Source organism: Chelon labrosus (genome assembly GCF_963514085.1).
Source record: "Chelon labrosus genome assembly, chromosome: 20".
Lineage (NCBI taxonomy): Eukaryota > Metazoa > Chordata > Actinopteri > Mugiliformes > Mugilidae > Chelon > Chelon labrosus.
Genome location: NC_140353.1, coordinates 14150306 through 14164924, shown reverse-complemented (window position 1 = coordinate 14164924; position 14619 = coordinate 14150306). Strand labels below are relative to the sequence as shown.

The window sequence follows — 14619 nt, the reverse complement described above, 5'->3', positions numbered from 1 at the left end:
TGCTTCGGACCCCGGGAAATCCGCGGCACCGAGGATTTCCCTGTACAAGCGGGCGTGGCGCAGATCAGCAATCTGCACGCGTGACAAAGTGTTTTGCAGATCTGCTTTCACAGCTTAGTCAGTTTGAAGACTTGCTCACAACATTTAGAAGCCTCCTAAATGTGTAATTCATAAAGACACAAAATGAATACCTGTATTTGACAGTAAAGCAAGTAAATGTACATTGTTGCCCATGAAGTTGGAACTAATATACATTTATATATATTTTACGTCTTAAAACAAAAATGATTCCAACTTTATGGGCAACAGTTTAAAAAAAAAACCATTTAAAAATATTAAATAAAAGCAATTCTTATCCCAAAACTGTAAAACAATGACACATGCACGGTCAGATGAAGCAAATGTCTTAATATGATTCCAAACAGAGGCCGGGCACACAGTAATAACGCTGTAATTGTGTTAAACGCCTGTGAAGTGAGCACACGCAGCGCCCCGTGTGAGTTTTTCTCCGTTTGATGGACGTATCCATGCTTATCAGTGTTCCTTATCTCCCTTCATTATTTCCAAACCAGTGGTTAAATTGGAAAAGCCCATAAGAACGTGTGAATACATGGCAGAGGCAATAAAACAGCGCAGAAGAAGAACCCCCACACGCACACACTCACCCTTCCCCTCGCCGCCGCCGCCTCCACCAGCAGCACATCCTGCGACGGTGTTTTCCTTGGGTGCGGGGAGATACATTTGGCAGATAGTTGGAAATATTTCTGCTCCCCACACAGCTTCATATCAGTGAGCAGCACAGATAAAGATACAGTTGGGCAAATAAATCTCAAATGAAGGAACAAAACCCTTCATGTGCAGTTATCTGGGTGTGTGTACAGTTTATTACCTGTGCTTTCTCACAGCACTCGTGTTCCTACGATGCGTTGGAGTACACACTCGTTGTAGTTATTTTGCTCTGCGGCGCCGGGGGGGGGGGGGGGGGGGTCAGCTCGGCCTCATCCTAACTCTTCTTGGGCGGCGTCTTCTCTCTCTGTGGCCTTTGGGAGCTTTTTCTCAGGGGGTTTCACTTAATTTCTGTGACGCTTATCAGCTGAAATGGTGAGACCAGTTCAGGCAGCTCCTTCTGAAAGACCTGAACCGCAGTTTGGCTCAGAAACACACGGGGCGTCACTTAAGAAACTCAAGGCTCGATATAAGATTTCACTCCCCTTTTTGGTTTGAGATTCTTGTCCAACTCATATCGGATCAAAGCCGGTATTTAAACTCTACTTTCTATTCCGACAGTCTCTCCTTTCACCGTATGATTGCGTAACGGCCTGGTGACAAACTGGGACAAAGGTCCGCTGATGGCCATTAGGATTTTTTAGGGCAGCAGCTCAACCATGCATTAAGTGGCGGCGAGGAGAGCCGGGGTGTAACCTGATAAATGCACTTAAAACAGTGAAGATGGACAATGAGAGGGCGAAATCTCAGATGGCCTGGCGCGTGTGTGCCTGCGAGGCACTTTGACAGCCTATTGATCAGCCAGAGAGAGTCGTGGGCAGGGTCAGAGGTGTGGGGATGCATGGCTCAGATACTGCTAGTAGGGACAGGTGCAGCACAGCAGTAACCAGGATCTATTAGGAAATAGATCTACTCTTTAGTCAGTTGCGCTGTCCTTTTGTTGAAAATCAGTTGCGTTGTTGACTGCTGGCATTCACTCCCAAGAGCTGGTGGATTTTCTTCCCCGGTACAAGAGCGATACAGCAAACGGTCTGCCTTTTGAAATTGATGTGACGTAACGTTTCTGTCTGGGACATTGATAGCCCATGATTGTGAAAATGCCCGGCTCCTGTTATTGAATAGTAATAGGCTTGTCGGCCAGTGCCTCCAATTTCACAAATGGAGCAATAAATACACATAACAGAATCAGTGGAACAATAAGAATGCCCATAAAGAACGGTTGCGCCTCAAAAACAAGGAGGAGAGCGCGGGGAGACGAGCGGAGGGAGGGGTCAAAAAGAAAATTTGACAAAGGAAAGAGATGAAAAGTGTGCGCGGAGAGGAAACAGGGAGAGGGGAGTGAGAGAAAGATGGTGGCCCACTCTTCATTTCTGTGCCACAAGCTCTCCTGGGCATTTACGTGCTCCGTTTTCAACCTAAGTGTAATTTGAGCCCTGGGTTGATACAAAGTGTATGCAGCAGCTCTGTTCAAACCCAATCACTCACCCTGACGTGTAATCCTTTCCCTCACCATCATCAACGCTGCTTTGGGAATAATGAAACACACTTAAGCAATACACAGCAGTCATACAGCTGCGAGCGGGGCCGCATCTTGATGAGATGCCTCGTAACTCTAATGAAAGGTGTTTTGACCTGTCAATGGAGGTAAATGATTGCCCCGCTACTGTATCTGCGAGAAACGTATTGACGGCAGTATCTGGTCCAACCGGACGATTTGCATGAGAAACGAGGAGCACGTTGCTTTTAAAAATACAGCACCTGGCATCGGTGCTCCACATTTCATATGTTCAGGCCTCCAGATCTACTTTTTTTTTAATTCTCTCTCACTTCATCTTGTTTCTTGTCTAGTGACGCCATTGTTTCCACATAGAGGATTACTGCAATTAATTGGCTAGCAAGACATTATTTCAAAAAAGGAAATTGGCTCTTATAATTATATAGAGAAGGGAATACTTTAACTCCCTGGAATATCAGCTTCCTGAAATAATGGAGCTACAGCCCCTCACTTCCCCCACCTCCATCAGCGTTGGCGTGTCTGTCTGCCTGTTTCCTGTGACGGATCCATTTTCAACAGTTCCCGGCCCTGCTGCAGTGGCTGCGGTTGATTGGTGGACGGCTGGGTGGCCCGTGTGAATCTCTCGCTGGCTTGCCTCACTCGCCGCCACCAATCTCCGGTCTTCCGGGAGCTCCGATCCTCTCTCTTTGTTCTGTCCCACCGCTGAACTCCCCGCTCAGTGTGCCGCGAGACTATTTACAGTGCGCCGAGCAGAGGGCAAGAGTCGCCCAGCGAGCCGACGAGTAACAGATTTCTCAGCCACAACACAAACAGAATCACAGAGTTCAGTGAGTATTTAATTCATTGATCCTTTACCTTTTTGAAAATCAAAACATAAAAGTTACACAGATATTGGTGATTCAACAAGATTCAGAGATATCAATGTACACCATCGCCAAATGATATATTTCACACCATAAATACTCATAGCACAGAAGCAGGAAATCAGTCACCTGCCCCCGTCTGCAATTTATCATCAAGGGACCAATTCTGACACACAGATGTTCATATAAACACATACCCGCTTGGTAACCAAAATGAGGGAAGGAGGGGGTTGTCACACCCACTGATGGCCAAGTCATATGGTCAACGTGAAGCATGCTTTACTTTACAAACAGATCTATGAAGAATGAAGGGGAGGAGAAGATCCGTTAACTACAATTACAAACATTTTGGCAGGAGCACTGAGGGAAACGGTTTTCGATAAAAACATGGATGGCTCAGGTATGTTACAGACGTGAGGCTGATATAGAGCAGAAAGAGTTCAATCAGAGAAATATTGACAATATGATAATGAGGTAGTAGCCAGCAGGGCGCTGCATACTTTATTTTCAATGGTATTTCGGCAACCTACTGTATTGATGCTGATATATTTACACACGTGGACACGGCTTGTCATGTAAGACGTGTTTGTCTTGTACTTAACACAGTGTCATATTGCAAGGTAAAAAGAAAAAAACGAATCAAAATCATTATGGCTGATCATCTCGGGCCACTACAAAATCGTTTTTGTAAAGATTTTCTGCAAAAGTTTATCATTTATACTGCAGTTTTTATTGAAGTAAGCACAAAAGTCTTTCATCGTTAGAGCAAATCAAATATAGTTCTGATATACAGGATACATGTTTCTGGGTAGAGGGGTAAGGAATATGTCACTTAACAGCATACAAATTCCCCCAAATCTAAGTAAAAAGCATGCTTTTAGCATGGTTTCAGTCAGAATTGGTCCCTGTTGTATTGCACAACAGTAAAACAACTCGAGTTATAATGTCACCCTCTACAGCGGAGCTTGTTAACTGGACAGCGGCTAGTTCAAGTTGGGGATGAAGAGGAGCGGGTGGTGGTAGTGATCCTTCACTATGTGGCCAATCAGGCTGCTGTATAAAAAGGCATGCCGGCCGCTGGATCAGTGCTAGCCAATGGTATCACAAGCATGGCAGCAACTCTACCCTACTGCAATGTCAGGGATTCCTTTGATCACAGTATCATATTGTTGTGACAGTGCCACAATTTATCACATCACATAAAATCCTTCAGCAGTATAAGCATTCCCCTCCAACACATTCTGTCCCACATGGAGACCAGCGGCTCAGTTGGACTGGACTACAGAATTACTCACACACAGCGTAATGGACCTATAACTAAACACAGGGAGAAGGGAGTATGAGATCTTTCTCCCACCAGAGATCTGTACTGACACACTGTTGGAGCATGCTGACACTTTGTTTCTTGCATAGCTATTCACACCTGTGTGCTCGGGCATCCTGAGTTTTCCCCGCAGATGCCCGCCCGCCCGCCCGCCTCCTGGCCGCAGGGAAGGGTGTTACTCTGCGCTGGCCACCGTGTCAACATGAGGTCAAGAAGAAGTGTTCCACGTGTCTACTGTATTCCTGGCGTGGAACTGTGCAGACAACAACCACCCGCTGGGTTAAAAATAAACCCAGTGTGAAGTGCCACCGCTCCGGCTCTGCACCTGCCATTTACCTCCGTTCTGTTGAAGCCCTATAAATGCGGCCGCAGCTATTAAAAGACGGGAGGTGTCTAAAATGGCGAGAGCAGATGCTGGACACCTTGCTCCCTGTGTGTGTGATGACTCTGCCACAGGCTTAAAGGGGCCCAAAATAGAGCGGTTGACATATGGGCCTCTGATTGTTTGAACACGGAATCTCCTGGACTTGTGCCACCGGGCATAAATCCTTTGATTCTTCCACACCAAACCGGCTTATTATCTTTCACCTAGAGCGAATCAGGTCATTTATTTGCATGGCAAGAGGCAATTTCCACAGGCTCAAACGGTGACCAAAAACAGGGGTTCAACGGGTTACATGAACAGCACCAACACAAGCCACTTCAGAAGAGGAGAAGCACTGGTGTGAAACAGTGGTACATCGGTGCGTGCCACTGGTGGGACTCAGATACTCACAAGCATGGTCTATCAGTGACAGCCGCATTCAAAAGCACATGAAAGAAAAAAGTTAAGCCTGGCTCCCCCAACAGCTCCCTTTATTGCTGAGTTACTACAGAATAAGACGATTGACTATTGTACCTGCCTATGCTAGTTTGGTTAAACATGGGACCAGCAAGTCTTCCAGTCTGAAACAGAGCCACATAGATCACTTACTGCTCTGGAGAGGTATATCCAAGGACATTTAAACCGATAAGAGTTCACATTTAGTTCTTTTTTTTTCCTCCCCCAAAGAGGAGAACAAGAGAAAATGGCCACCAAGTTCACCAGACTCTGAACTGTACACTCAGTCTTCCAAATAATAAATATGTACATGTCCTGGTCAAGTCCAGGCAAAAACACAACTGTGAGACAAGTGAGTCTGTTTACGGTTGTTGACGCCTCTGCTGTCTTCAGAACTAATTTTTTAGGAACTTTTAGTTTTCTGAAAAAAAGATTCTTCTTTATCTTGTTATCAAGATCTGGCAACTACTTATTCTGAAGATGCTGAGGGGCAGAGGGGTCCTTCTTCATATACAGTATGACCACTTACAATTAACAAAAACCAAAAAAATTATTACTGTACATAGTATTTCTTATATATTTTAAATTAATCTGCATCATTTTTATATTTATACTAATAACCCAGTTTTGCATTTGTTCTTTTTTTTTTTATTTATTTAGTGTCCCAGGGTTCCAGGTAGAGGAGGAGTGAGAGCGGTCAGTCTCTGTCCTGCACACTCGGTGGGCGTCTCCCTCTCCTGAGAACCCTCCACATTGGTTCAAGTCACTTTCTGTATCGGTGATGCGGCCCTCCGCTGTTGCCGTGGCGAGTCAGCCACCCTCCAATCAGACCTTGGCCTCCAGCATCTCCAGGAAGAGTTTGTGCATGGGCACCTTGCCCTGCACCTTGATGCTGTAAAAGTGCTGCACAGCCTTCGTGGCCGTCTGCCTCAGCAGGGGCAGGGTCATGAGCAGTTTGCCAGCCCGTCGTGGGTCCTCCTGATGCTGGCTGCCCTCGTAGTCCTGCAGAGCCTCGTGGAGAGCGTCCTGAAGCTTCTGGACCGCCTCCATGTCCTCTATGTGCATGGAGTCTGATGGGACGAAAGCACGGACAGAAGCATTGAGATTGATGGAGTTTCACATTTGAAAAGAAAAATGGAAGTAAGAAATGCAGTTTGAGACAGTGGTAATATAACATGAGTCATGGGAAATGGAGTTTTCTAAAAACAAAATTAAATCGCATGATTGATCTTTACTGCTCTGTCAGTAGCAGTAAGGTAAGGAAAACATTATCAGTATAACTCAGACCCTGACAAGATAAAGAATAGATCATAAAAAAAAGAAAAAAAAGAACAGCTGCTTTGGTTTATTTATATATTTATTCTTCGCAGGACTGGGTGGCGTATTCATGTGGCCCTTGACCAGCGGGACTGAAAATCAATGTTATCCACCAGTAACAATAGCCTGAATAGCACCCAATCTGGGCTGAGTGAGTACACGTTAAACACCTCACTGTTCCAAAGGACAAACTGTTTTCGAACGAAAGAAAACAAAGAAAAAAGGATCCCCATTAGAGAATTGGACGCCAAAAAACAAACGTGAGAAGAATACCGCTTCCTTTCAATTAATTCTCTTCATATACGCTCTCAAAGGGGCCTCTAATCAGTAAGGTGGCTTTGAAAACAGACTTTGCTGGATTTATTTGACGCAACAAAAAAACATTTGAAAATTTAAACTGACATCTTTATATTATTTGTCTTCTTTGTGCTATATTTTACTGTGAACAACTCAAACTGTGACTCTCCCTCAGCCTCAGTCTGCCCGAAGCTCTCCCACCTCTTGGACAGTTTTAGAGCAGTCTACAGTTTAAGTCTGGCTTCCCTCAGGTGTTCCTCACTCCTGTAACGTCTCGCTACACTGCCATCCTTTTTTACTGATCCTACTGTACACCATGTTATCACGCCCCCCCCCCCCCCCCATTCTCGCCTTTTTCCTGCCTCGGCTTCTATCTCCCAGCCTCTCTCAGGGACAGTCCGGGGTCGCGCTTTTCCTCACTGGTTAACTGGCATCTGGCGCTCCGGAGGCAGCATGTCATTGGCTGTCTGACTCGTCTCACCTTGGCGGGTGCATATTTTACCACGCGGGACAATAAAAGGCAAAACAGATTTCAGGCTTCGTCCCAAATTCATTGACTGGAACAACTGTATTCCCAAGACCTTGAGACATTTCTCACCCTGACGGTTTTCAAATCCACAGTGGTAAAATGAAGTAGGTCGTTTTGTAAAGTGAACGTGGGAGGGGGGGGGGGTGAGAGAGGGGGGACAGAAGAACAAAAGGCAAAAAAAAAAAAACTTAGATGAGGATGTAGCGTGACATAATTATCTCTTGTTCTTTCCACAGAGGCTGAATTCACAGCCTAACAAGCTCCGATGTTAAAAATCAAACCAACATTTTGTTCCATTTTTCCACACACGTGCACACAGACACGCATTTTAGCAATAAACCTGGTTTGAACTGTGCTTTAATGGAACGCTCTGCAGCAAGGGGGGGAAAGAGGAGAAAATAAAAAGAGAGATGGAGACATCTCAACAGATGGGGAGGTAAAGAGGGCAGGAGACAGCGAGCACGCAGCTTGCAGTCATTGGAGGAGGGGGAGACTAAAAAAAAAACAACTTTGAAGAAACAATTTCCTCGCAATCCATCAGTGAGCCCACGTCGATCCGATTGATAAACTGCTAATTACAAAATCAATCGCTATGAATTTTCACAGCTGTCAGACAGAGGGGCTCCCGGGAGAGTGATCTCCCAGAGACCTTGTTCTAACGTTCCGGACACCCTCCTCCTCCTCCTCCTCCTCCTCCTCCTCTTCTCTCCCCGACCCCCATCTCTCCTCTCTCCACCACCCCACCTCCCGACCAAAGCTCTGTTGTCTGAAAGCAAAGTCCCACCATCAGCATTTTCATTTTTCAGCCCCGGACAAAACAAGGGAAAGCGCCCCGCTGACCCGGGCGTGCATTGATCAGAGCGGGACAGGTCCTGCCTCCTCAAAAGGCTGCTGTCAATAGCAGCGTGCCGTCTCCGCGTTGGAACAAACGAGGCCTATCACTCCCTGATACTCATTCCATTCGACTTAACACATTTTATTGACAGCCCCTGTGCTCCTAATGAAATGCTAAATTTATCTCCCGTGGCTGCTGTGCCCTGCAGCTACTGTTATGGAGATGGAGGAAGAGGAGGGCGAGGGCGCGCCGGAGAAATACCACAACACGGAAGGCGTTCAATTAAAAAAGCTCACTCCCCCATCCCTCTTTCCCGTGCACGGGCCTTATCTTCTCTCCATCTCTCCATCTCACGCTCCAAACTAAAGGTTACACTGAAGACCTCGTGAAAAACTAAGAAATGTCATTTCTAAAACTGTGTTAGACAAAACCCAGTTTCTGGATATTACACTGTCTGGTGTTCATTCCTCAGAGGTCCAGTCAGAAAGAGTAACTAATACACATGAGGAATCTCTCAGTAACATTTTCAAGTCTGGACTGTTTAAAAATAAAGGCTTAACTCCAGTGTACTTTTCACATGCTGCGTACAAATTAATTGGTTTTCTTTTCAGAAAATAAAATGCTAAAATCTTTATTGTCCTTGCTTAGTACTGTTTTGAATTTAACTCAAATGAGAGTTGTATTTTTGGATTATATATTTATATTGGAAGACAAATAAAATATCTAAATTATAACAGCTGTGCCATATTTCACAAATTAAATAAAAAGTTTATGTGATAAACGTCCGTGGATTTAAAAAAAAGGATGAACAAAATTATGGATCTCAGTTTCTGATTCATTTTGTTAAAACAAAAATCTGACTTCTGCCAAACGTCAGTGTTATAAATGTAATATTTTCATTGTGATATATAAAGATGGTTTTAGTGTTTTATAATTGAAATTAACAGGAAAAAATTAAACTTATTCCACAAGATTAAAACTAATACGTGTTTTAATTTAAAAGTATTTGCAGTATTTGTGTAAATGTGCTGCAGATAACGCACCTGAGTTGGCCAGAGCGATGGCTTTGAGCGTTACGAACTCCTCCTTCTCCACTTTGAGCTTCTTGTATTTGCGGACCAGCTGCAGGATGGACACGTAGAGGTCGAGCAAGCCAGTCAGCCGCGAGTGCTCCTCGTCCATGATGTAGTCCTCAGCGTACACCAGCTCATCTTCGTACGGCAACGAGCGGAACACGATGCTGAGGATGAGGATCTCCATCCAGGCGCTCTGCAGTAGACTCATCTGGTCGCCCAGAGAAAGAGTGGAAAAGCCTGGACGGGAAGAGAGGGATAGATAGCAAGATGGTGAAATGTATGGATTTTTGATCACATCTAAAACACTTCTGCCATGTGAAAAATATTAAACAGAAAAACCATGTGATCTTGGACATGATCGGTAAAAGAAACTTGTCAAACTTTCGGAGCGGGGAGTACTCGCCAAGGCACATGTTAGCAAGTGATGTTTAATTTTAAACGCGCAACAGAAGGTGCTCTTTGAAGCCGGCGTCAGAGCACTTGAGTGGGCTTTACTGTAAGTGTGGACAGTAAATCGGTGCAAAGGTCTGGGATACACAAAGCCATGTGGTTACCCCTTGTATCCTGTCAGTCTTCTATTGGTGTGAGGGGGATTAGCACCAGACACATTCTCATTGGAGGGGTTGAGGACATGACATGCACCGTGTAACAGGAGGAGGTGATGTGGGGACGTACACACATGCACACATGGAGACGTGTACAGACACACTAACATGTGTCAACCAGGAAAACAAACAGATGCACATATGCACCAGCGGCTCGTGACATCTATGCACATGAATCCATACGCATAAAAGTACACGCACACACACACACAGCACTTGGGTCATGTGGTTTGAGCCCAGCCTGAACACCTGCTTAAACCCTGGGCCTCATTCTTCAGCTGAAATTGGCCTGGGAGCAACGGACCGCTGTCATTTCCAGTCCAACACCTCTACATATGCTCAGAATAGAACATTAAATAAAACAAACCGCTAGATCCCTCAAAGATGAGCTGGGAGAAATTCAGGTAAATTAAAAAGTCAAAAGGAGAGAGAGGAACAGACAGCCAGATAGGCATCTCATCCCTTCTTCCTTCATACTACCCTTTAGCTGTCAATAAAGTGCATGAACCCCCCCTCATTTGTTCCCCTCCATCGCCCTCCTCCCCTCCCCCTGCGCAGCGTTCCTGCAGGCGCCTCATTCTGACAGCATATTAGGCTCTTCAGCTCCGCCCCTGATTAATATGATTGCTTCTACAAGTTTGCTGTTGCCACACTACCTGCCGCCGCGTGATTAAGCGGCGATAGATTACAGTATTGACCAGAACGCCCGCTGCGCACACGCCACGCGTTTTTCTCTTAAATATAAATGATCTCACTAGCCACCAGCCTGATGTTTATCGCCTCCTGCCAGGACAGCACGAGCGCACGTGCTGCCTGAGAAGAATAAGGGACATAATGAGGAAGCGTGAGAGAAAGGGAAAAAGATACAGGACGGAGAGAGAGAGAGACGGGCAGAGAGAAAAGAAGAGCCAGGGAGAGTAGTACCTGAGTGTTCAATTTCCCTTATCGTGGTGATGACCACTGCAGGGGAAGAGCTGGAGGATACATTAATTAACAGATTGTGATCAGAATGTGAGGGCCTTCACATTTTGAAAGGGGAATCAATAGTCAGTAGAATAGAGTGCTAACTGAAAGGTGCTAGTGCCCGGCTGGACTGGTCTGAGGTCTGAAGAGCTCAAATTAGACCCAACAAAGCAAACTGCCGAAAGCACTAAAAACACTTGACTATTATCGGTGAAGGCAATAAGCCATATTTTATAAAGGCCTGTGCCATTACGCATTTCCAGGCGTCATCTTAAAACCCTTTGTTGTGTTATTTCCTTGTCTGCATACGTGGCCATTATGTCGGACAGAATGTGGACTGGTCAGAGAGAAATTGTCATGCAAGCGTGGACGTGGTCTTGATTGCCGCATCAGGTTGGCATCGCAATCACAGGCGAGGCTTTGTGTAGCCTTTTAATGCCAAGGAGGACTGAAGCGGAACTAAAGCGCTGCTCCCAGTATGACAGCCGGTGTGAAGGCCTCGTTCAGGGCTTGTTGAAGTGGCTTTAGAGTTGTTCTGATACAACAGACACCTCTCAGCCATATGCACACACGCCGCCCAGCAGCCTACAATTACCTTTGACGCTAAAAGTCCTTGAATTTAATCCAGTGTTGTGAGATGGAGAGGTAGTGTTTTTCCCCTGCTCCATCCCCACTCTTCAGGGCCTAAATTATCGCTCCAAATGGGATCTCGTGTCGTTGCCTCGCCTTTTTCCACTCAATTTAATCGAGTAATGAAGTGACTTCCCGACTCCGCAGGTCACACGGCGCTCCGGCCGCCGCACTCTGAAGGTGGCCCGGTTAAGTGCCGTCGGAGTGGGTGATTTCCTCTAATGAAATATCAATATTTACATCTTCATTTCCAGCCCACTGCCTTGGCGGGGTTTGACCAAACATGACACAATATTGACCAAATCAAAGGGGCCTGTCTGTGCGCTTGAAGGGCCTTTTCCACTCCACTGCTGAGTGCAGCGGCGGGTTTCCGACTGAAAGTCTTTGCAGCAGCAGTGCAGAGATAACAGCGCAGTTCTCCGAGAGTTTTTCTTTGTTCACTTTGCCTTACAAACCCTGCTCAAACAGGGATCATACACTATGTTTCAAAGAGGTTTTCAAAATTGCCAGGTGTGATATTTTTTTTTTTTTATCCTACACGAGCATCACTGGAATTCAGATCAATCTAGACAAAAGGACCCAAAATAAATGTAGAATTCAAGTGACAAAGAAAGGACATAACAGTCCGCTTGAACACCAACTGCATTAGCTCATCATCATTAAAAGCTCAAAGGGTGAAAACAAGATCACTGAAGACCAACAACAGGAGCCAAAACCATCATCTCTCCCTTTATCTCCCCAAAAGCCCTCGACACTGAGCAGGAGGGGGCAGCCCAAACCCACAGACGGCTGCTTCAAACCCCACGCAGAGATTAATCAGAGCACTGTTTCATCTGCCAGAGCACAGGACGGTCCAAAATGAAATGCTGGAGATTTCTGTTGAGCTGGAGTTCATATTCTATTAATTTATTATTGTTTCCCTCTCCCCGAGGGCCATTAGCGCGGGTAATAAAAAGAGATGTAATTACGAGGCACGGTGGCCCCCTCCAGCTGCAGCCCCCTCGTAACTCACCCTCAATCAGACAACAGAGCAGACAGAGGGAGGGAGGGCGGGAGGGAGAGAAAAGGAAAAAGATGGCGAGGGAGAGAGAGAGAGGTAGAGAAATGGGGGATAAAAAGAGAGGAGAAGATATGGGCCAGAGAGGAGAGAGATAAGGAAGAGTGAGAGCAAAAGGGGACCAAAGCATGAGGGAAAAGGAAGAGAGAGATAGAAAGAGGGAAGAGAGTAATTCTGGCTGGACAGGGGCTGATCTATCATGGCCAGCTATCAGAAGGACAAGCAGGCCCTGAAGACTTCTGCCCAGCGGCAATCTCACCTCAGCCAAGTCAAGTGCTCTCTGGGCTCCAGTTGGAGTAAAACTGCCCCTAACAGGACCCCAGAGGTTCAGCACGTCTTTTTTCATAACCTCAAACTGGGCTGAATGATCATGCTGCCATAAGCTTATTCTAAATCAAAGGTTTTTTTTATTTCAGATGGCAGCTTAAAAGAAGAAAGGAACACCTGTGATTTGTATAGATTCTTCAAATCTGGTAGCGTGACACACAAGATGTACATCCAATATTGGCGCAGTTTCATAGAGGTGAGTGAGTGTGTGGATCCGTGTGTGTGTGTGTGTGTGTGACTTGCAGCTGCCGACCATGATTCTTCTTGAATTTACATGACAGCGTCAGGAGGATCCAATCAATAGCAGCTTGGTAATAAATTGCTGTGCTTGACACAAATAATTTGACCTGAGATCCAGCCACATGTACAACACAAACGGCTCAGTTTGCTTCAAGCTTTTCCCTGGACACTGATTTGATGACACAGAATCTGTTTTTATATTGAACAAAATCATGTGGATACAATCTAAATTGACTTGGCGAAAAAGAGGTTGACGACTGAAAATTAATCGCTCCAGCGCTCTCTTTCAGGACAGTCGGCTATCTGGCTTCTTTCGACGTGATAACCAGCCCATTACTCTATTGTAAGTAGCTGGGGAATGGGTGATTTGACCAGTAGCCTGTGAACGGTTTGAGGGTGAAGAACGTTAAATACAGTAATCCCCTTGTTTTAATCTGCACCCTTTGACCTCCTGACCCCGGCAGAGGAGTTTTTAGCACTCCCCAGAGTCCCACTGTCCGATACTGACTTTACATATCGCTGTTCAGGCCCAAAGACGAGGATGAATCAGGCTTTAATCATTGCTGTAATTACACATAATTTATCTTTGCTGCTATCAAGTAACATTGCTTAATGAGGGATGGCGCTCTACTGACGATTACTTAAAGTGCACATTAGCATAAAAGATTTCACTACATATAAAACACTACCCAAATGCAAAGCTATAGTTTCAGAATTTCAACAAATTTCCAGTGTGTACACATGTAATTGTAATGCTGCATGCACCTGCTCATATGTCATAACATCTAAACAAAGCCATCCCCCAGCCTCCCTGGCAGATGTCTCCTCCCTGGCCCCGTACAGTCCTGACTGCCTGTCTGCCTCCGATATACCCCCCATCTCAATCTCCCTGCAGCTTTTCCGCCTTCCTCCCGCTCTCCTGCCTGGGTTCAGGCCTCAGCATCCACCTGATTGCTCAATCTATCTTTATCTCCTGTGTTGAAGCCTACGTCAGAGGGTAAATTGAATATACTAAGAGCTGTCTGTTGGTGTCTATATTTAATAAAGTGCACTGATGAGGTGCTGATTTATTGCCGGGCAGTATTCACACTCTATTACAAGGAGATTACGCAGCTTGAGTGGGATCAGGCTGGCAACACAGTAAGTAGATTTCACAATTTAATGGCAAAGAGAAAACAGGAGCCCGGAGGGGGCTGGAGGAGGGTGGGTGATTACGGTGGAGGGTTGAGCTGACACAAACACGACAACATACAAGAGGCGCGATCTCTCTTCAACATCGCCGCCTCCATGCTAACAACTAACACGCAAGGCAGTTGTCTGTCAATTGCAGATCTGATGAGCTGGAATCCAATAAAACACAGATGATGAATATTCCCAAAACACCAGTGATGAACAGAACAATGCTAACAAGCCTGATTCATTAGGGTCTCCTGGCCTGAATCTATCACACGTAAAACGCAGTAAGTGAATTAGCAGTACTGAATACTAAATCCG

At 45.6% G+C, this 14619-nt stretch overlaps 1 protein-coding gene across 24 annotated transcripts in view; it reads right to left on the bottom strand.

The window, feature by feature from the left end:
- Positions 1-3057: 3057 nt before the first annotated feature.
- The window catches only part of esrrb (estrogen-related receptor beta), a 75683-nt gene continuing 64121 nt past the window's right edge, over positions 3058-14619 (bottom strand). For all 24 annotated transcript variants that reach the window (XM_084568914.1, XM_084568913.1, XM_084568915.1 and 21 more), the window contains 2 exons: positions 9271-9540; positions 3058-6319 (listed from right to left, as the gene is read on the bottom strand). In XM_084568914.1, the coding sequence (XP_084425040.1) occupies positions 6075-6319; positions 9271-9540 (515 nt within the window). In that variant the 3' untranslated portion in view covers positions 3058-6074. The remainder of the gene's footprint in view (positions 6320-9270; positions 9541-14619) is intronic.